This window comes from Bufo gargarizans, chromosome 1, assembly GCF_014858855.1.
Source record: "Bufo gargarizans isolate SCDJY-AF-19 chromosome 1, ASM1485885v1, whole genome shotgun sequence".
NCBI classification, from domain to species: Eukaryota; Metazoa; Chordata; class Amphibia; order Anura; family Bufonidae; genus Bufo; species Bufo gargarizans.
This window is the reverse complement of record NC_058080.1, coordinates 740295764-740316202: the sequence shown is the minus strand read 5'-3', so window position 1 is coordinate 740316202 and position 20439 is coordinate 740295764. Positions and strand designations below refer to the sequence as shown.

At 47.3% G+C, this 20439-nt stretch overlaps 2 protein-coding genes across 2 annotated transcripts in view; one reads left to right on the top strand and one right to left on the bottom strand.

Moving 5' to 3' along the window:
* ERO1A (endoplasmic reticulum oxidoreductase 1 alpha) overlaps nt 1-2834 on the bottom strand; it is a 40029-nt gene extending 37195 nt beyond the window's left edge. Inside the window, exons 1-3 of the mRNA XM_044276493.1 lie at nt 2653-2834; nt 1044-1163; nt 851-934 (exon numbers count right to left, since the gene is read on the bottom strand). Coding sequence (XP_044132428.1) covers nt 851-934; nt 1044-1163; nt 2653-2778 — 330 coding nt within the window. The 5' untranslated portion in view covers nt 2779-2834. The remainder of the gene's footprint in view (nt 1-850; nt 935-1043; nt 1164-2652) is intronic.
* A 144-nt stretch (nt 2835-2978) lies between these two features.
* The window catches only part of WDHD1 (WD repeat and HMG-box DNA binding protein 1), a 148696-nt gene continuing 131235 nt past the window's right edge, over nt 2979-20439 (top strand). The window contains exons 1-7 of the mRNA XM_044276483.1: nt 2979-3103; nt 5249-5368; nt 5443-5618; nt 5693-5764; nt 5853-6086; nt 6220-6326; nt 6809-6977. Of these exons, the coding sequence (XP_044132418.1) occupies nt 5251-5368; nt 5443-5618; nt 5693-5764; nt 5853-6086; nt 6220-6326; nt 6809-6977 (876 nt within the window). The 5' untranslated portion in view covers nt 2979-3103; nt 5249-5250. The remainder of the gene's footprint in view (nt 3104-5248; nt 5369-5442; nt 5619-5692; nt 5765-5852; nt 6087-6219; nt 6327-6808; nt 6978-20439) is intronic.

Here is a 20439-nt window from a genome sequence, read left to right as displayed (position 1 = left end):
CCACTATACACACAGATTATGGTCGGATCTGGTTAGAGGAGTAACTACTCTACTCACCTCCTCAGTATAAAAAAAAACATTTAACCTAAGGGGGAGGTGATGACATGAAGAAAAGCTCCTGTAACGTTCCCCCTTCACGACTGGGGGCTGCACAGGGCAAGAGGGGACAACGACAAAGAAAAAGCTCCTGTATATCCCCCCCTGGAGTAACTGGAGAAGATATTATTCCTGCTCCCACTGGCAGCTCCCCCCACCCACCTTACACAGAACAAAACGTATCAAACCTGCCCTTCCACCCTGACTTTAAACAGTGCTGCACCCCCGAATCCTGCACCTACAGTGTATCCAGGTCTCATTTGTAAAACATGATTCTGCGCTTTAAAGCAATATTAATTTCTAGCTCTTGTATTGTACAGGCCCAAAGCCTGAGGCTGCACTACTGAGAAATTCCAAATGACGGCACTTGCAGTTAGGTGCAGTCATGTAGATGGCCAATTTGGATCTCCGCAGGTATATACAGACGTTGCTCATAGACGCCGGCATCCTGTCTCTTGATTGCATAATTCTAAGCGCCCCGTGCACGGTCCCTATCCTCACAGTCACGCTGTGCACACATTAGACGACATGATCACCTGCAGGCCGGCCGCCCCTCTCCAGCTGTTGCTAAACTACAATTCCCCGTGGGAGGATGTCGCTCGGTAGCAGCTGGCAGGCGACAGGTTTCCTACCCAGCAGCGAATCAGGGTATTAAATCAGAAGTAAAACCTGCGGCTTTCCAAGTGTCGAAGGGTTTGGACAGGCTGGGACTGGTAGTCCCACGGGCAGATTGCAGGGGGGCGCGCGCTCTTACCGTAGGACAAGGTTGCACCGCGCAGTCTCTGATCCCACAATGGCTGTTATCCTTCCAGAACGGACACGGCTTCTTCAGATTCGCCTACAAGAGACCACATTTGCTATTTAATCACTCGCGGATGGGGTGCAGGGTGCCACGTCCCACCCCCCACCCAATGACATCGCGTTCTGCCGGCACCACGCGGATTTACCTTGTAGTATCGGAAATAGTCGGTTTCCAGTAGTTTTTGCAATTTGGGAAACAGCTTCTGGTTATTGAACTGGTCTATGGTCTCCACATCGCACGTGCAATCGTCCAGGTAGCCGGCAACCTAGAAAGAAAAAAATAAATAAAAAAAGTTGTAACCAGGTGTAACCCCATTTTTAGGACTTCACCTCATAGGAAGCGCTTAAATAGCAAATCCCTAAAATACTGGGATTAGCAGACTTCACTGCCTGGGATGTTGCCCATATATGCAGATCACTCCTCCGGGAATGGCTATTTAAGCCTCTGTATAGGCCTCGGGGCCCTCATTCTAAACACAAAGGGGGTCCCGCAGTCTGATCTCCTCTGATCAAATATTCAGAATGTAAACAAAAAATAAAATTCTGCTTTCTCTGAGAAACAGCGCCACCCCTGTTCCTAGGTCGTGTTTTGGTATCACAGCTCGGCTCTATTGAAGTAAATGGGACTGTGTTGCAATACCGCACACAACCTGTGCACAGGGTGGCGCTGTTTTTTTTAAAGAATCTTCCAAATACAGTACTTCTGCTGGGCAACCCATGTGGAGGCAATGCATTGTGTGAGGGCCCCATGTAATCCCGCTATACTAATATAATACCGCCCTCTACAGGATCCAATGCTCCCGATTCTAGCTGCGTGGGCAGTAAGAGGACGTGGGCGCTGCTGTAAACACCCCATTAACACCTCCTGTGATCCGACTTGGTATCCTATGAATATGCCCCATTTCATCAAGTTATTTCCAAATCGACAACTGGACCCCCCAGCTCCAGCTACTAGAGGGGTTGTCACCGGTTTGTCCTAAACTTCTGCCTGGCAATACAGGAGCAACAAAGTATCAATGATGTATCCAATCTACGATGGTGACAACCCCCGCATATACATAATGCTTGCTATTTTGAGTTGTCAAACTCCTAGAGAACAAAGTTATAAAAAATATTTTTTTAATAAAAAATAAAATGGGGGCTAAACAGAATAACCCAGGGCGTGTAGATAATAGTTTTTTGGGGGAGTTGCCCTTTAAGGCTCAGAATTTCACAATTCTACCCGTCGTCACCCAATGGCTGAAAATAATTTGTGGAAACTTGACGTCGGAGAAAAATCCAAAGACATCTAGAATTAGAAATCTACACTGGCTGATTTTTATTTTAGCTGGAGTTGCCCTTTAAGGCTCTGAGTTTATATTATTCTAGCCGTCGTCGCCCAAAGCTTCCCGGGGGTCACCTAGCTAGGACGCTGTTCTATTCTCATATGTACAAAGACAAAAATAACGCGTCTTCCTAAAACTTTTGCGCCATTTCACACGACCTAAGCGTCTGGAAAGTTCCATGGAGTTCTAGGGTGGGAGACAGATGAATTAGGGCCAACGTGAAGAGTTCGAAAACCGTGTCACTTGACTCAAGTCGCCGCGCTCGATAGCGAGGAGCCCGCATTGTATTCTGGTGTCGCGTCAGGGCAAATAAGGCAATTAATAAGCAGTTTATAGTGTATGTATAGAAAACATGACAATATAATACATAACATTGTAATACTTTCATACATAATAAAGGAAAAGAGCCCCCCCTCATGGCACCACTCACCTGGCAGAAGCAGCTGTGGGCAGCAGAGCCCGGTCTGTGCGGCTGGGCCTCCCATGGCAGCAGGCAGCCCAGGACGACGAGGAGGATGACGGATCTCATGTCCACCTTGACTCCCTGCAGCAGCATCACTCTGAAGGCTCCACCAGAACCCGGAAGAGGCCCTGGGCAGGGAAGGCCGGCTCTCCGTGACGTCACGCGTGACGTAAACGTGTGCAGCGAGCGGTACGTGTCTATAAACACATGAAGGCCACGCCCACTCCTCGTCTGGGCGGCGGAGGGGCGGGGCATCCTCTCATGACAGGAGACGTGTTGTTGATGTGACAGCATAACAATCGCCTTCGTGATACCTTGGCAGAATGCTATAACCGGAAGTGACGTGACTGACCGCACCGGAAGTGATGAGGGTATAGCATTCTGCCAAGGTATAGCATTCTGCCCGCATTCTGCTAAGGTATAGTATTCTGGCAGGCCATAATTCTGAAGGGGCACATCTGGGCATATTTCTGTGTGGGCACAATACTGGACATAGCTCTGAGGGGGCACAGCTGGGCATATTTCTGTGGGGGCACAATACTGGACATAGTTCTGAGGGGGCACAATACTGGACATATCTCTGAGGGGGCACAGCTGGGCATAGTTCTGAGGGGGCACAATACTGGACATATCTCTGAGGGGGCACAGCTATGCATATTTCTGTGTGGGCACAATACTGGACATAGCTCTGAGGGGGCACAGCTATGCATATTTCTGTGTGGGCACAATACTGGACATATCTCTGAGGGGGCACAGCTAGGCATATTTCTGTGGGGACACAATACTGGACATAGCTCTGAGGGGGCACAGCTAGGCATATTTCTGTGTGGGCACAATACTGGACATAGCTCTGAGGGGGCACAGCTGGGCATATTTCTGTGGGGGCACAATACTGGACATAGTTCTGAGGGGGCACAATACTGGACATATCTCTGAGGGGGCACAGCTGGGCATAGTTCTGAGGGGGCACAATACTGGACATATCTCTGAGGGGGCACAGCTATGCATATTTCTGTGTGGGCACAATACTGGACATAGCTCTGAGGGGGCACAGCTATGCATATTTCTGTGTGGGCACAATACTGGACATAGCTCTGAGGGGGCACAGCTATGCATATTTCTGTGGGGACACAATACTGGACATAGCTCTGAGGGGGCACAGCTAGGCATATTTCTGTGGGGACACAATACTGGACATAGCTCTGAGGGGGCACAGCTAGGCATATTTCTGTGGGGGCACAAAAGTGGACATAGCTCTGAGGGGGCACAGCTGGGCATATTTCTGTGGGGGCACAATACTGGACATAGCTCTGAGGGGGCACAGCTGGGCATATTTCTGTGGGGGCACAATAGTGGACATAGCTCTGAGGGGGCACAGCTGGGCATATTTCTGTGGGGGCACAATACTGGACATAGCTCTGAGGGGGCACAGCTGGGCATATTTCTGTGGGGACACAATACTGGACATAGCTCTGAGGGGGCACAGCTATGCATATTTCTGTGGGGGCACAATACTGGACATAGCTCTGAGGGGCACAGCTATGCATATTTCTGTGGGGGCACAATACTGGACATAGCTCTGAGGGGGCACAGCTGGACATAGCTCTGTGGGGGCACAATACTGGACATAGCTCTGTGGGGGCACAATACTGGACATAGCTCTGAGGGGGCACAGCTGGGCATATTTCCGCGGCTGTATAGGACTATACTGCGCGTGCGCACTCGGGTAGGTAGATTTGTCAGAATCTTATATCCAATTCTGTACGAATCCAAAAAGGGGTTGTTAGCTTCTGAAGGCGCCTGCGGGCGGCATTTATGTGGCCGGTGCCCATGCCCCATGGCGCTGTTCAAATCAAACCCCTCCCCTTTCACCCCTCTGGCCCGCCCTAGGTTCTTCAGATTCCATCCTCCCGTCATTGACAAATTCGGCGCTTGCACCGTTCAACATAGTCCTCGCCCTTGCGCACTCCATTACCCACTATTGGCAGAGCGTTTAATGCGCATGCGCCGGCCCTCACCTCCTGATCTAGCCGGCGGCAGTAAACTGACGCAAGATTGGGGGGTGTGGGCTGGCGCATGCGCATTAAACGCTCTGCTGCCTCTGCCCATAGTGGGTAATAGAGTGCGCAGGCGCGAGGATTATTCTGAACGGCGCAGGTGCCGAATTTGTCAATGACGGGAGGATGGAATCTGAAGAACCTAGGGCGGGCCAGAGGGGTGAAAGGGGAGGAGTTTGATTTGAACAGCGCCGTGGGGCATGGGCACCGGCCGCATAAAAGCCGCCCCCGGGCATCTTCAGAAGCTAATTAGCATATGGAATAAAAGAGAAAATAGGCGATGGGCAGAAATATGAAAGGTAAGATTATAATATGGGGAATGTAATGGATATCATGATGTTTGTGGTGTATAACGGTCATTTTAGGTGAAAGACTCCCTTTAATCCCTTTCATAGGGTAATTAGGGTAGTTTTTATTGTCTACATTTGTCGATAGTTTATTAATCTGAGCAGCCGGCTGTGAAGGATTGTAATAGTTTACCTAAGAATTGCATTCTACATTTCTAGGTATGGAGAAGAAGTATGAAGAAATCTTCCAATTCCTCTCAGTAGGAGATTACCCGTCCGGGTATAATAAGTCGCAGAGGCAATGCTTTCGAAACTCCACTGCCAAATATACAATAAAGGGTGAGGATCATCTATATGAGCAATGTTAGTTGCTTTTGAAGAACGTTGCTCTTGAATGTTTCCTTTTATTACAGAAGGAAAGCTCTTTGCCGGCGGAAAAACAGTCTTAAAATGCAAAGAAGAAGCGAGAAGGATATTTGATGAAGTTCATTCTGCACCGATTGGTGGCCATTCAGGAATTAAGAAGACGCGGTTGGCAATCTCCTCCCAATTTTTTTGGCATGGAATGACAAAAGATATTGAGAACTGGGTACACAGTAATTATTTTTTTGGTTTGCAATTTTTAGGAATACCGTACATAGGTTAACAACTGATTTCTTACAGATCCAGGAATGCGCAAAGTGCCAGGTGGTTGGAAAGCGTCCGTTAGCTCCCCAGCCGTTAGAGTGTTTTAAGGTAAATGTCTACTATATAATTACATAACCGTTATTATTACATTGGTCTATTGCAAATAAATATATATCTTTTTTTTCCCACCCATTAGGTGTCTGCTGCCTGGGAGCTGGTTGGGATTGACCTGACAGGCCCTATACCAGAGACAGTGGATGGCTTCCAATACATTTTAACGGCCACAGATTACTTCTCCAAGTGGGTAGAGGCTTTTCCTTTGAAGACAAAAACTGCTGCCGAGGTGGGACGTCATCTTTGTTCCTTGATATACCGACATGGTTGCCCAAAAAGGATACTTTCTGACCAGGGCGGAGAATTTGTAAATCAAGTATGTTTACATTCCATCTACCATACATGTACAACTGATTTAGTAACCTTTTTTTTTATTTATTTTTAATTTTTATTTATTTAAATGAGAATTTTATATACCTGTGTTTTTTTTCTTGTTTTTTTTCTTAAAGCTTAATCACCAGATGTGCAGTGTTCTAGGCAAAGAAAGAAGCGTGACAGCGGCGTATCATCCGCAGACAAACAGTCTGGATGAGAAAACAAATGACAATATTAGGAGGTAAGTTTCATTCAAGTTTTTTTAAAACTTTTCTTCACAGGTAAGGCTCCATTCACACGTCCGCAAAATGGGTCCGCATCCTTTCCGCAATTTTGCGGAAAGGGTGCAGACCCATTCATTCTCTATGGGGATGGAATGTGCTGTCCGCATCCACATTTGCGGATCCGCACTTCCGCATCCGTGCTTCTGTTTCCGCAAAAAAATAGAACATGTCCTATTCTTGTCCGCAATTGCGGACAAGAGCAGGCATATTCTATTATGTCGGCAATGTGCGGTCCGCAAAATGCGGAACGCACATTGCCGCTTTCCGTGTTTTGCGGATCCGTGTATCCGAAAAACACATTGCGGACGTGTGAATGGAGCCTTACAGTTGAACTAATTTTATTCTTACATTCCACATGTTTCTATTAGTGGTTAGAGCTATACATTTACCATTACTTTGTAGAGTTTTGTAAATGTGTTTGTTTCTTTATCCATTCTAGAGCTCTCTCTAAACTGGTCAATGAAAAACAGAACAACTGGGACGTGTATTTGGAAGCTACATTATTTTCCATCAGATCAAAGGTCCAAACCACAACCAAATTTTCTCCGTTTGTTCTCATGTATGGGAGGGAGGCAGTTTTCCCAGCTGAAGTTCCTTTTGATCTGCCGGTGAGTAGCTGTTTTTTTATTTATTTCTGTCTGTCTGTACTTACACCCAGTGGCGGATACAGAGACTGGTCTCGGGAGGGGCACATCCCCGGGAAATAGGAGATTATGGGCCCCTGTGTCCCCGCCCCCACCCTCAAGCCCCACCGATATATATCGCGCCCATACCTCTTACACCCAGTGACGTCTCCTTTGATGTAGATGTTCTCTTTCTTCATCTTCTCCATTCAGACCAGACCACCATGATGATTTCTTTCAGCCATCTCTCATCTCTGCAGTTTGACATACAGACAGACATCTTAGTTTCCTACTTTTCCTCCCACCTTCTCAACATCCCATCATGCACCCCCAATACTGAGACGCTGCGCCCCCCAAAACTATACTGTAGAAACAGAAACCCCCTGAAAATACTAGTTGCACACAGATAGCGCCCCCTTTAATAATTATTGAAACACAATGCCCTAAAAAATAACTGCACCCAGCAAATAGTGCCCCTAACACTAATAGTGTAACCATAACGTCTCCCAAAAATAACTTTGCTAAGCTGATACTGTGCCAGGGTGCCCCCATAGTAATAGTGCTCCCCAAAATCCCAACAATAGTAATAATTCTGTTCCAGAGTGCACTTAGTAGTAATAGTGCTCCTACAGTGCCCACAACAGTAATGGTGTCTCAGAAGTAATAATGCTCCCATAGTCCCGTTGTAATAAAGCCCCCTTATAATGTGTGCTAGTACCAAAAAATGCTCTGTGTGTGGCAGTAAAAAAATAAATAAAATCTCTTAGTGCCCCAAGTCAATGTCCCAAGAGTGCCCTCATGTGATCCAATGACCCGTACTGTGTGCCACTTCAAAAAACACTTAGTGCCCCCAGCAACCGGTGCTCATAGTGCCCCTATAATTTGTGCCAGTATAAAATACTCCTATATAGTGCCCCCAGAAGATGCCCCCATAGTGCCCTTCATAATGTGGCAGTATAAAATGCCCCTATAGACTGCCCCACATAGATGCCCCCATAATGCTTCTCTCCCCTGTTCCCCATAGTGGCACCAAAATGGGTGCCAGTATTAAATGCCCTTATATAATGCCCCCATAGTGTTCTTTTCCCCCCTTCTCCATAGTGCTCTCCCCCATAATGTGCCAGTATATAGGGCCCTCATAGTGCTTCCCCCCCCACTCTCCATAGAGCTCTCCTCCATAATGTGCCAGTATATAGGGCCCCCATAGTGCTCCCCCCCTCTCCATAGAGCTCCCCTCCATAATGTGCCAGTATATAGTGCCCCCATAGTACTTCTCCCCCCCTCTCCATAGAGCTCCCCTCCATAATGTGCCAGTATATAGTGCCCCCATAGTGCTTCTCCCCCCCCCCTCTCCATAGAGCTCCCCTCCATAATGTGCCAGTATATAGTGCCCCCATAGTGCTTCCCCCCCCCCCCTCCATAGAGCTCCCCTCCATAATGTGCCAGTATATAGTGCCCCAACCCCCTTCTTGCCATACTGTACTAAAAATAATTAAAACAATAAACACTTATCCTTACCTCCATGACACTGCGATGCAGGTCTCTTCCGGCCTGTGTCCCGCTCTGTACGGCTCAGGCGGCGCGATGACGTCAATGCGCTGCCTGCACCGGCCTCTGATAGGCTGCAGGCCTAGTGCCTATCAGAGGAACGGGCAAGGGAGACGCCTCTCCCCTGCTCCTCCGCACCATTCATCTGTATCGCTGTCCTGATACAGATACAGCGATACAGATGAATATGGAGATGAGCGTTTCCACAATGGAAGCGCTCATCTCTCCCTGCCGCTGCCATCGCCGCCGGGCCCTGGAATGTTTCACTACATTCTCGAGGGGGGGGGGGGGCAATTGCCCCGTAGCCCCCCCTGGATCCGCCAACGCTTACACCGGAAGGAAGTTTGTGAGGGGTGTGCTGCCCTGTTGCCTATGGAAACCAGAGACGTTGAGAAAAGTGTTAGGGCCTTATTAAGCAAAACTGTCTTAGTTGCCCCTAGCAACCAATCAGAGCTCGCCTTTCATTTTATCAGCACACTTTAAGAAATGAAAGGTGAGCTCTGATTGGTTGCTAGGGGCAAGTGAGACAGTTTTGATAAATGAGGCCTATAATGTCTTGATTTTAAGCCCCACCCCTTTAGGTGGGACACGCCCTCAAGTGGAAATAGCTTGGGGGGCGTTATTTGACACTGATGGTTTGATCGTATTTTTAGTTTTGCGCCATTTCTTAAATAAAATAAAACTGTTTTCCAGTCATTTTTGATTATGCTGCGTTGGCCTCAGGTGTGAACGGGGTCAGGAATGAGCTCTTATGGAGAAGCAAATAACCACAGAGCCAGGAAAATCCGTCCCTGTCCCCTGAACTGTGTGGCCCTATGCAGGAGCCAATCAGATGTCCAGGATCAGTCAGGGGGAGGAGACAGCAGGAGGCAGATGAGGGGAAGGTGACAGTTGGGAGCCAGGAGGAGAGAGCGTCTTATGCCCTCCATGGCGGAGCCCTGACAAGAGAGCCCTGAGCCATATCTTGTTAGTGTGAGTTGTCAGAGACTGTGGCCGAGTGCCCTCAGGGTGAGATTTATAACCACAGGGCGGTGTGCCTCAGTGAGAAACTTAAACCATCAAGCTGCTTACCTGATGGACCGTTCAGCCGCCCATAGTAACCGCCAACTTATAATTGTACCAATGGTGACTGGAACCGCTAAGCACTGTGCCCCCTGCTGGAGTAAAGTCAGGATGTAAGTGTCCGCGTCCCATTGCTGCGCCATATTCAAGTGGGGTCCCAAAATAAGGTCAAGGGTCAAACATAAATCTGACTGAGACCATGCTGTTAGTCTGTACATTTACATGCTGCGGTCTGGAAGGGGTTAAATAAGAGCCATTGGTCGGGTGCTCAGTGTCACCACCTAAGGGTCCATTCACACGTCCGTAGAATGGGTCTAGATCCGTTCCTCAACGTTGCGGAACGAATCCGTACCCATTCTTTCTTTATAGGACCGGAAGAGATGCGGATAGCACACAGTGTGATATCCGCATTTCCAGAGCGTGGCCCCGATCTTCCGGTCCGAATTTTTTTTAACAAGTTCTAGTCTTGTCCGAAATTGCAGACAAGAATAGGCAGTTCTATGGGGGATCCGCAATACACTACGGACGTGTGAATGGACCCTTAATCAGTAGCTCTTACAGAACATACCTGCCTCCCCCAACCAGAAACCCTGCGATTGTCGGAGACCATAAGTATACAGCTGTTATCCAAACTGGTGTATATTGACAGGATGCTGTTAGGAAGGGGTTAAAGGCCTCTGCAGTAAGGCACATTGATGGTCACTAAAGGGTTAACCTTTCATAACCCTGCTGGCGAGGTTACATCACGAACATTAGGCTACATGCACACGGCCGTATGACATCTTTTTTTTTTTTGGGGCGGATCCATTGTAACAATGTCTAAAACGGACAAGAATAGGACAATTTCTATTTTTTTTTTGCGGGGCTACGGAACGGACATACTAATGCGGACAGCACACAGTGTTTTTTTGCGGACCCATTGAAATGAATGGGTCCGCATCCTATCCGCAAAAAGAACGGACACGGGAACGAACAATGTTCGTGTTCATGTAGCCTTAGTCATAGACACCTGTGACATCATAAGAGAAGAACCCCTATGAACAGAGGGCAGGAGGCCATATTTGGTGCCACACTTGATGGCCTGAAGACCTTGCACTTGACCACCCACATACGCCCACCGCACTTTGGTGAAATTTGGAAGTTCTAGCAGGAAGCGCATCGCCCAATGGGGGAAAAGGGCCACCCAGATCAGCCCGGCTGCCGCACCCCCCCTCTATTCATGTGGCAGCCACATGGGGGCGTTACCCTCTATACCCAAGAGAAGGGCGGCCCACCAGCCATGGTTCCTTGAGGTTCCCTCCACATGGGGTTTTCCTCTCCTGGGTGCTGGATGGGCGACTCTTCCTGAGTTGGGGGTTCTGCCATTTCTACTATAAACAATTTGGCCATTTATCCCCCAATTAACGTCTTCTGTGTCTTTATTTTGCGTCTCTGTGATTTTCTCAGGGTTGAGGATAAAGGGGTATTCCCAACTGGGACATTTATGGTATATATCACTAGCATAAAGCATAAATGTCCTATAGGTGCGGCCGTGCGGGTCCTATCTCTGGGACCCCCTCTTCTCTCCAGAACAGGGCTCTGAAGTCAACAGCTCTTTTCAGAAATCCTGTAGCAGTGACTGGAGAACAAGCAGCACATGAGCGGCCGCCTCTCCATTCTCCACTATGGGCCTTCTGAAAACAGCCAAACCAGCGCCCAGCTATGACGGCCCGTCCCTCTATAGTGACTGCTGGGCATGATGGCCCGTCCCTCTATAGTGACTGCTGGGCATGATGGCTCGTCCCTCTTTAGTAATTACTGGACGTGGCGTCTCATCCCTCTTTAGTGATTCCTGGACGTAGCGGCTCGTCCCTCTATAGTGATTACTGGACATGGCGGCTCGTCCCTCTATAGTGATTACTGGTCATGGCGGCTCGTCCCTCTATAGTGATTCCTGGACATGGCGGCTCGTCCCTCTATAGTGATTACTGGACATGGCGGCTCGTCCCTCTATAGTGACTGCTGGACATGGCGGCTCGTCCCTCTATAGTGATTCCTGGACATGGCGGCTCGTCCCTCTATAGTGATTCCTGGACATGGCGGCTCGTCCCTCTATAGTGACTGCTGGGCATGGCGGCTCGTCCATCTATAGTGACTGCTGGACATGGCGGCTCGTCCCTCTATAGTGACTGCTGGGCATGACGGCTCGTCTCTCTATAGTGACTACTGGGCATGACGGCTCGTCCCTCTATAGTGACTGCTGGGCATGACTGCTCGTCCCTCTATAGTGACTGCTGGGCATGACTGCTCGTCCCTCTATAGTGACTGCTGGACATGGCGGCTCGTCCCTCTATAGTGACTGCTGGACATGGCGGCTCGTCCCTCTATAGTGACTGCTGGACATGGCGGCTCGTCCCTCTATAGTGACTGCTGGGCATGACGGCTCGTCTCTCTATAGTGACTGCTGGGCATGACGGCTCGTCCCTCTATAGTGACTGCTGGGCATGACTGCTCGTCCCTCTATAGTGACTGCTGGACATGGCGGCTCGTCCCTCTATAGTGACTGCTGGTCATGGCGGCTCGTCCCTCTATAGTGACTGCTGGACATGGCGGCTCGTCCCTCTATAGTGACTGCTGGGCATGGCGGCTCGTCCCTCTATAGTGACTGCTGGGCATGACTGCTCGTCCCTCTATAGTGATTCCTGGACATGGCGGCTCGTCCCTCTATAGTGACTGCTGGGCATGGCCGCTCGTCCCTCTATAGTGATTGCTGGACATGGCGGCTCGTCCCTCTATAGTGACTGCTGGACATGGCGGCTCGTCCCTCTATAGTGACTGCTGGGCATGACGGCTCGTCTCTCTATAGTGACTGCTGGGCATGACGGCTCGTCCCTCTATAGTGACTGCTGGGCATGACTGCTCGTCCCTCTATAGTGACTGCTGGGCATGGCGGCTCGTCCCTCTATAGTGATTGCTGGACATGGCGGCTCGTCCCTCTATAGTGATTGCTGGACATGGCGGCTCGTCCCTCTATAGTGACTGCTGGACATGGCGGCTCGTCCCTCTATAGTGACTGCTGGACATGGCGGCTCGTCCCTCTATAGTGACTGCTGGGCATGGCGGCTCGTCCCTCTATAGTGATTGCTGGACATGGCGGCTCGTCCCTCTATAGTGATTGCTGGACATGGCGGCTCGTCCCTCTATAGTGATTGCTGGACATGGCGGCTCGTCCCTCTATTGTGATTCCTGGAACAGGACAGCTTCCTCCTTAGCACTCATGCACGTTCCCAGCGTAGCTGAACTGTGTAGATAATTGTGTGGACACGTATGACTCACCCGTGTGCTTCCTGATGCTGCTGTAGCTGATGCATACGTGCAGGATAACCGTCTACCAAAAAGGCGATCAGCCCTATCATCGGGATTGCACAGAGGATAAGTACCTTGTCTGGGGCACTTACCAGGAGCTGTTCTAAAAGTAGTATTAGATGATGGGGAATGTAGTGCCTTGTGACACTCTGAGACTGTATCACACATGATAAGCTTAGATATACCAGCTAACCAGACAGTATCATACATGATAGTCTTAGATACATCAAAAAATCTAACAACACTTTATATAACAGGCAAAGATACACAGGCTGAGGAGATCGTATCACAAATGATAGGCTTAGATACACTGGATCCGCAGACTGTATCACACACAATAGCCTTAAATACATAGATTCAGACAATATTACATTTAAAAGGATTAGATACACCAGCTCAGCAGACAGTATCTCTTACGGCAGGGTTAGCCGCTCAGACTCAGCAGGCTGTATCACACATAATAGGATTAGATACAGTCATCAGAGAGAAGTATATAGGACAGGTGTAGATACACTGACTTGACAGACAGAAGTATATAATTGGCTTAGATACACTGACTCATTAGAAAGAAGTTTATATGATTGGCTTAGATACACTGGCTCATAAGAGAGACGTTTATATGACTTAGGCTTATTGCACACGTGTGCGCTCCGTGGCCATATTGCGAACCCGCAATACATGGGGGCTCAATTCCGTGTGTATTCCGCATCACGGATGCAGACCCATTCACTTCAATGGGTCCGCAAATCCGGAGATGCGGAACGGAAGCACTACGGAGTGCTTCCGTGGGGTTTCGTCCCGTACTTCCGTTCCGCAAAAAAGATAGAACATGTCCTATCTTTTTGCGGAACGGACGGATTGAAGACCCATTAAAGTGAATGAGTCCGCGATCCGCTGGGGCTGCCCCACGGTGGGTGTTCGTGCATTGCGGGCCACAGCACGGCCACGGGGCGCACACGGCCGTTGTTTTGGTCCGCATCTGAGCCGCAGTATTTGCGGGTCAGATGTGGACCCATTCACTTCAATAGGGCCGCAAAAGATGCGGACAGCACTCCGTGTCCTGTCCGCATCCGTTGCTCCATTCCGTAGTCCTCCAAAAAAATATAACCTGTCCTATTCTTGTCCGATTTGCGGACAAGAATAGGCAGTTATATTAATGGCTGTTGGCGCTGTTCCGCAAATTGCGGAACGCACACGGACCGCAAAACACACAACGGTCATGTGCGTGAGGCCTTACTTAGATACACTGGCTCATCAGATAGAAGTGCATACGATAAGCTTAGATACGCTGATCCTTCAGAGAGGCGTATATGTGATAGGCTTAGATACACTGGCTCATCAGAGAGAGGTACACGTAATAGGCTTAGATACACTGGCTTATTACAGAGAAGTATATATGATAGGCTTAGATACACTGACTCATTACAGAGAAGTATATATTATAGGCTTAGATACACTGGCTCATTACAGAGAAGTACATATGATTGGCTTAGATACACTGGCTCATTACAGAGAAGTATATATGATAGGCTTAGATACACTGGCTCATTACAGAGAAGTATATATGATAGGCTTAGATACACTGGCTCATTACAGAGAAGTATATATGATAGGCTTAGATACACTGGCTAATTACAGAGAAGTATATATTATAGGCTTAGATACACTGGCTCATTACAGAGAAGTATATATTATAGGCTTAGATACACTGGCTCATTACAGAGAAGTATATATTATAGGCTTAGATACACTGGCTCATTACAGAGAAGTACTTATGATAGGCTTATATACACTGGCTTATTACAGAGAAGTATATATGATTGGCTTAGATACACTGGCTCATCAGAGAGAGGTACACGTAATAGGCTTAGATACACGGGCTCATTACAGAGAAGTATATATGATAGGCTTAGATACACTGGCTCATTACAGAGAAGTACATATGATAGGCTTAGATACACTGGCTCATTACAGAGAAGTACATATGATAGGCTTAGATATACTGACTCATTACAGAGAAGTATATATTATAGGCTTAGATACACTGACTCAATACAGAAAAGTATATATGATAGGCTTAGATACACTGGCTCATTACAGAGAAGTATATATGATAGGCTTAGATACACTGGCTCATTACAGAGAAGTACATATGATAGGCTTAGATATACTGACTCATTACAGAGAAGTATATATTATAGGCTTAGATACACTGACTCAATACAGAAAAGTATATATGATAGGCTTAGATACACTGGCTCATTACAGAGAAGTACATATTATAGGCTTAGATACACTGTCTCATTCAGGGCCACATAAGTGTTCCCATTTTTGGTGTCCACCCCGCTGGACACACGGGTCAGTAGGTGTCACCCCTCACTGCACCCATCCGCGGTGACCCTCAGGTGAATACAGACGCTTCATTATATGTGAGGTGAATTCTGCACTTCTTGAATACGTGGAAACTTCCCGGGATACGGTGGAGGTAAAAGAAAAAGCGGTGGTTACAGACGATCATCCATTAATTATTAACAGAGGGAGCGTGAGCAGGGCGTCCTTCACACTGCCATACCTGGTGTCAGTGTACTCAGATACAGCAGAGTCCATGAGGACTTCCAGGGTGCCCCAGTCTGACACTGGCCGCCATGTTTAATTACTATCGAAAAAAAAATTACATGGCGCCCATTGTAACCAGCTCTATGTAGCAGATCTCAGCCATGGCGAATAGAGGGGCCCCACCTCTTCCATTACCTCCAATGTGATGGAAAGATCCTTTAAATAGCAATCATTGGACAGACATTTCTGACATGGCTGATAACAGAAAACAGTAGTGGCCATTCATCTGCATAGCAAATAGAGATAATACCATGGCAGGGTACCAGGCATGACTATGGGCGATGCAGACCCATTCCAACTTTTACTATAGGGCCCCGTCCTGTGGTGTGCGCTATCCCCCCAGCACCCGGCGCATTACTCCTGCTCTGTATATCATGTGCATATTATACCTGCATTATTGCATCACTAATAGTTGTTCATATATACGGTGATGTCACTGTGCTACACGGGGACCTTTATTGTGTGGATTATCCTCGCGCATGTGAGCATTACTCCTGCCCTGTGACATCGCTGTGTGCATTATCTCTGTCCTGTGACATCATTGTGTGCATTTATTCCTGTACTGTGACATCACTGTGTTTATTACCCCTGTACTGTGACATCTCTGTGTTTATTATCCCTGTACTGTGACATCACTGTGTGTATTATCCCTGTACTGTGACATCACTGTGTGTATTATCCCTGTACTGTGACATCACTGTGTGTATTATCTCTGTACTGTGACATCACTGTGTGTATTATCCCTGCACTGTGACATCTCTGTGTTTATTATCCCTGTGCTGTGACATCACTGTGTATATTACCCCTGTACTGTGACATCTCTGTGTTTATTATCCCTGTACTGTGACATCACTGTGTTTATTGTCCCTGTACTGTGACATCACTGTGTTTATTATCTCTGTACTGTGACATCTCTGTGTTTATTATCCCTGTACTGTGACATCTTTGTGTATATTATCCCTGTACTGTGACATCACTGTGTTTATTATCCCTGTACTGTGACATCACTGTGTTTATTATCCCTGTACTGTGACATCACTGTGTTTGTTATCTCTGTACTGTGACATCTCTGTGTATATTATCCCTGTACTGTGACATCACTGTGTATATTATCCCTGTACTGTGACATCACTGTGTGTATTATCTCTGTACTGTGACATCACTGTGTGTATTATCCCTGTACTGTGACATCACTGTGTGTATTATTTCTGTACTGTGACATCAATGTGTATATTGTCCCTGTACTGTGACATCACTGTGTGTATTGTCCCTGTACTGTGACATCACTGTGTGTATTGTCCCTGTACTGTGACATCACTGTGTGTATTGTCCCTGTACTGTGACATCACTGTGTGTATTATCCCTGTACTGTGACATCACTGTGTGTATTATCTCTGTACTGTGACATCACTGTGTGTATTATCCCTGTACTGTGACATCACTGTGTGTATTATCTCTGTACTGTGACATCACTGTGTTTATTATCTCTGTACTGTGACATCACTGTGTTTATTATCCCTGTACTGTGACATCACTGTGTGTATTATCCCTGTACTGTGACATCACTGTGTGCGTTATCTCTGTACTGTGACATCACTGTGTGTATTATCCCTGTTAGGGCTGCAGCTAACGATTATTTGAATAATCGATTAGTTGTCGATAATTTCATCAATTAATCTGGAAAAAACACCAAAAAAAAAAAAAGGGGGGGGTTTATATGATTTTACTTGAAAAATTATGTTCAAAGGCCATATTAAAACAAATTGTGAATGGCACTGTTACGGGGGATCTGTGGATGGCGCTGTTATGGGGAGGGGGATCTGTGCACTGTTATGGGGCGAGAGATCTGTGGATGGCACTGTTATGGGGAGGGGGATCTTTGGTTGACAGTGTTATGGGGACGGGGACCTGTGGATGACTTTTCTATAGGGGATCTATGGATGACACTATATAGCATCTTATGCTATATGTGTCATCCACAGATCTCCCCCATAGCAGTGTCATACACAGATCCCCCTCCCCATAACAGCCCAGGCCCCTCCGCTCACAGCTGTATTCCTTAACCGGCAGTAACTTTTACTTTAAATCACCGCATCTTTATTACCTTATAATGAAGCTCCAGTAACAGGCAGAGCGGGCGGCCACCGTTTATGAATGAAGCAGGCGGAACATGCGCGTCACGTGAGTAAGTGACGTTACGCCGCCGCCCGCTCTGCCTGTTACTGGAGCTTCATTGTAAGGTAATAACGATGCAGTGATTTAAAGTTCAAGGACCCGCAGGCATAGCACCTGACCGCGCGCTCCCGCCCACATAGCAACGAATCGGCCGATTATTCGTTGACAACAAACCCTGTTATCGAATATTATCGATAACCTCGATTAATCGTTGCAGCCCTAATCCCTGTACTGTGACATCACTGTGTGTATTATCACTGTACTGTGACATCACTGTGTGTATTATCTCTGTACTGTGACATCACTGTGTTTATTATCCCTGTACTGTGACATCACTGTTTGTTATCTCTGTACTGTGACATCACTGTGTGTATTATCCCTGTACTGTGACATCACTGTGTGTATTATCCCTGTACTGTGACATCACTGTGTGTATTATCCCTGTACTGTGACATCACTGTGTTTGTTATCCCTGTACTGTGACATCACTGTGTGTGTTATCTCTGTACTGTGACATCACTGTGTGTATTATCCCTGTACTGTGACATCACTGTGTTTATTATCTCTGTACTGTGACATCACTGTGTGTATTATCCCTGTACTGTGACATCACTGTGTTTGTTATCCCTGTACTGTGACATCACTGTGTGTATTATCCCTGTACTGTGACATCACTGTGTGTATTATCCCTGTACTGTGACATCACTGTGTGTATTATCCCTGTACTGTGACATCAATGTGTATATTGTCCCTGTACTGTGACATCACTGTGTGTGTTATCCCTGTACTGTGACATCACTGTGTATTATCCCTGTACTGTGACATCACTGTGTTTATTATCTCTGCACTGTGACATCACTGTGTTTATTATCTCTGTACTGTGACATCACTGTGTATTATCCCTGTACTGTGACATCACTGTGTTTGTTATCCCTGTACTGTGACATCACTGTGTGTATTATCTCTGTACTGTGACATCACTGTGTGTATTATCTCTGTACTGTGACATCACTGTGTGTGTTATCTCTGTACTGTGACATCACTGTGTGTGTGTTATCTCTGTACTGTGACATCACTGTGTGTGTGTTATGTCTGTACTGTGACATCACTGTGTGCGTTATGTCTGTACTGTGACATCACTGTGTTTATTATCCCTGTACTGCGTTATCTCTGTACTGTGACATCACTGTGTGCGTTATCTCTGTACTGTGACATCACTGTGTGTATTATCCCTGTACTGTGACATCACTGTGTTTATTATCCCTGTACTGTGACATCACTGTGTGCGTTATCTCTGTACTGTGACATCACTGTGTTTATTATCCCTGTACTGGGACATGGCAGTGTTTATTATCCCTGTGCATTCAGGAGACCAAAACAATCACGTTCTGATCTTGCTGCTGAAGGCGGTCATGGTGGAATGGTCCTTCTGTTACACCCGTGGATGGGTGTCATGGTGGATTGGTCAGACTGAGATAATCCTGCGGCCATCCTGACACGCCGCCCCTTCCCACTCCCTCAGGTCTGCACAGAACAGGCAGAAGAATGGTCCTGAAAGTGAGCATGTAACCAGATCACACCGGTGTGAAGGTGCGGAACCAGGAACCATCTAATTATCACCAGACTGCTGCAGGCGACACTCCCAGTAGCTGGACACATCATGTATTGGAGCAATCACTGCTTCTGATCCATAGATAATCATGCATCAGGAGACATGCACTGTCCCTTTAACAGTCCGAGCCTGTCCTCTAGATCTACAGATCCATCATCTGAACTGCAAATTTGCAAAGGGACGGGACTGGGTGCTGCAAAGCCACAACAGAGCAAACCTGGATCCATTAACAGCAAACGTATCCTGGAAACGTACACAGATGATATTTTCATGGGAATTCTTCCTGCCGTTACGAAATGAGTCTAACTAAGGGTTTACAAAGGGCCACATTCACAATCAGCAGCCAATTGTTTCTGCACATACAGGCACATATACCTGTGTAGTGCATGAGCGCCCTCTAGTGGAAGCAGTTTGTCTTCTCTACCCTTTTAAAGGGGTTGTCCAGGATTTTTATAGCAGTGCTCTATCCTCACTAACCACACTGCGGGGTACTCGGGATAGCGGCCGTTCTTTGTTACTGCAGCGCGCCTCCCATTTAAGTGATGAAAAGGTAAAAGCATCAGCAGTCCAGCTTCTGTAAAACTACAACTCCCAGCATGCACGTTTGCTTGACTGTTTTTGTAACTCCCATGGAAGTGAAAGGAGGATTCTGGGAGTTGTAGTTTCAGAGCAGCTGGATCGCCGGAGTTTGCTGGTCCCTGATTTTGGACCAAAAATATATGTGATGGGTTAATACCCTGCATGCCAATCAAATATACATGTTAAAAGGAGTTATCTAAAATTTAAAGGGGTTCTCCGGAAATACCAAGTTTTTACCAAGGACCCACAGCCTGCCTTCGTAAATAGAAGATTAATACTTACCTGCTGTTCCAGTCCTGCATGCTGCCTCCGCTGTGCTTACGTTCCGGTCCCTGGCCCGTTTTCTATGGGCATGGTCACATGCTCCTCTGCAGCCAATGACTGGCTTTAGTGGTGATGTGGCCACAAGCAGCACTTCACCTCTGATGCCAGTCATTGGCTGCAGCAGAAGACAAGGCAAGTAAACAGAGACCGCAGGGGTGGACCGGAGCTTCTTATATTATATTTTTT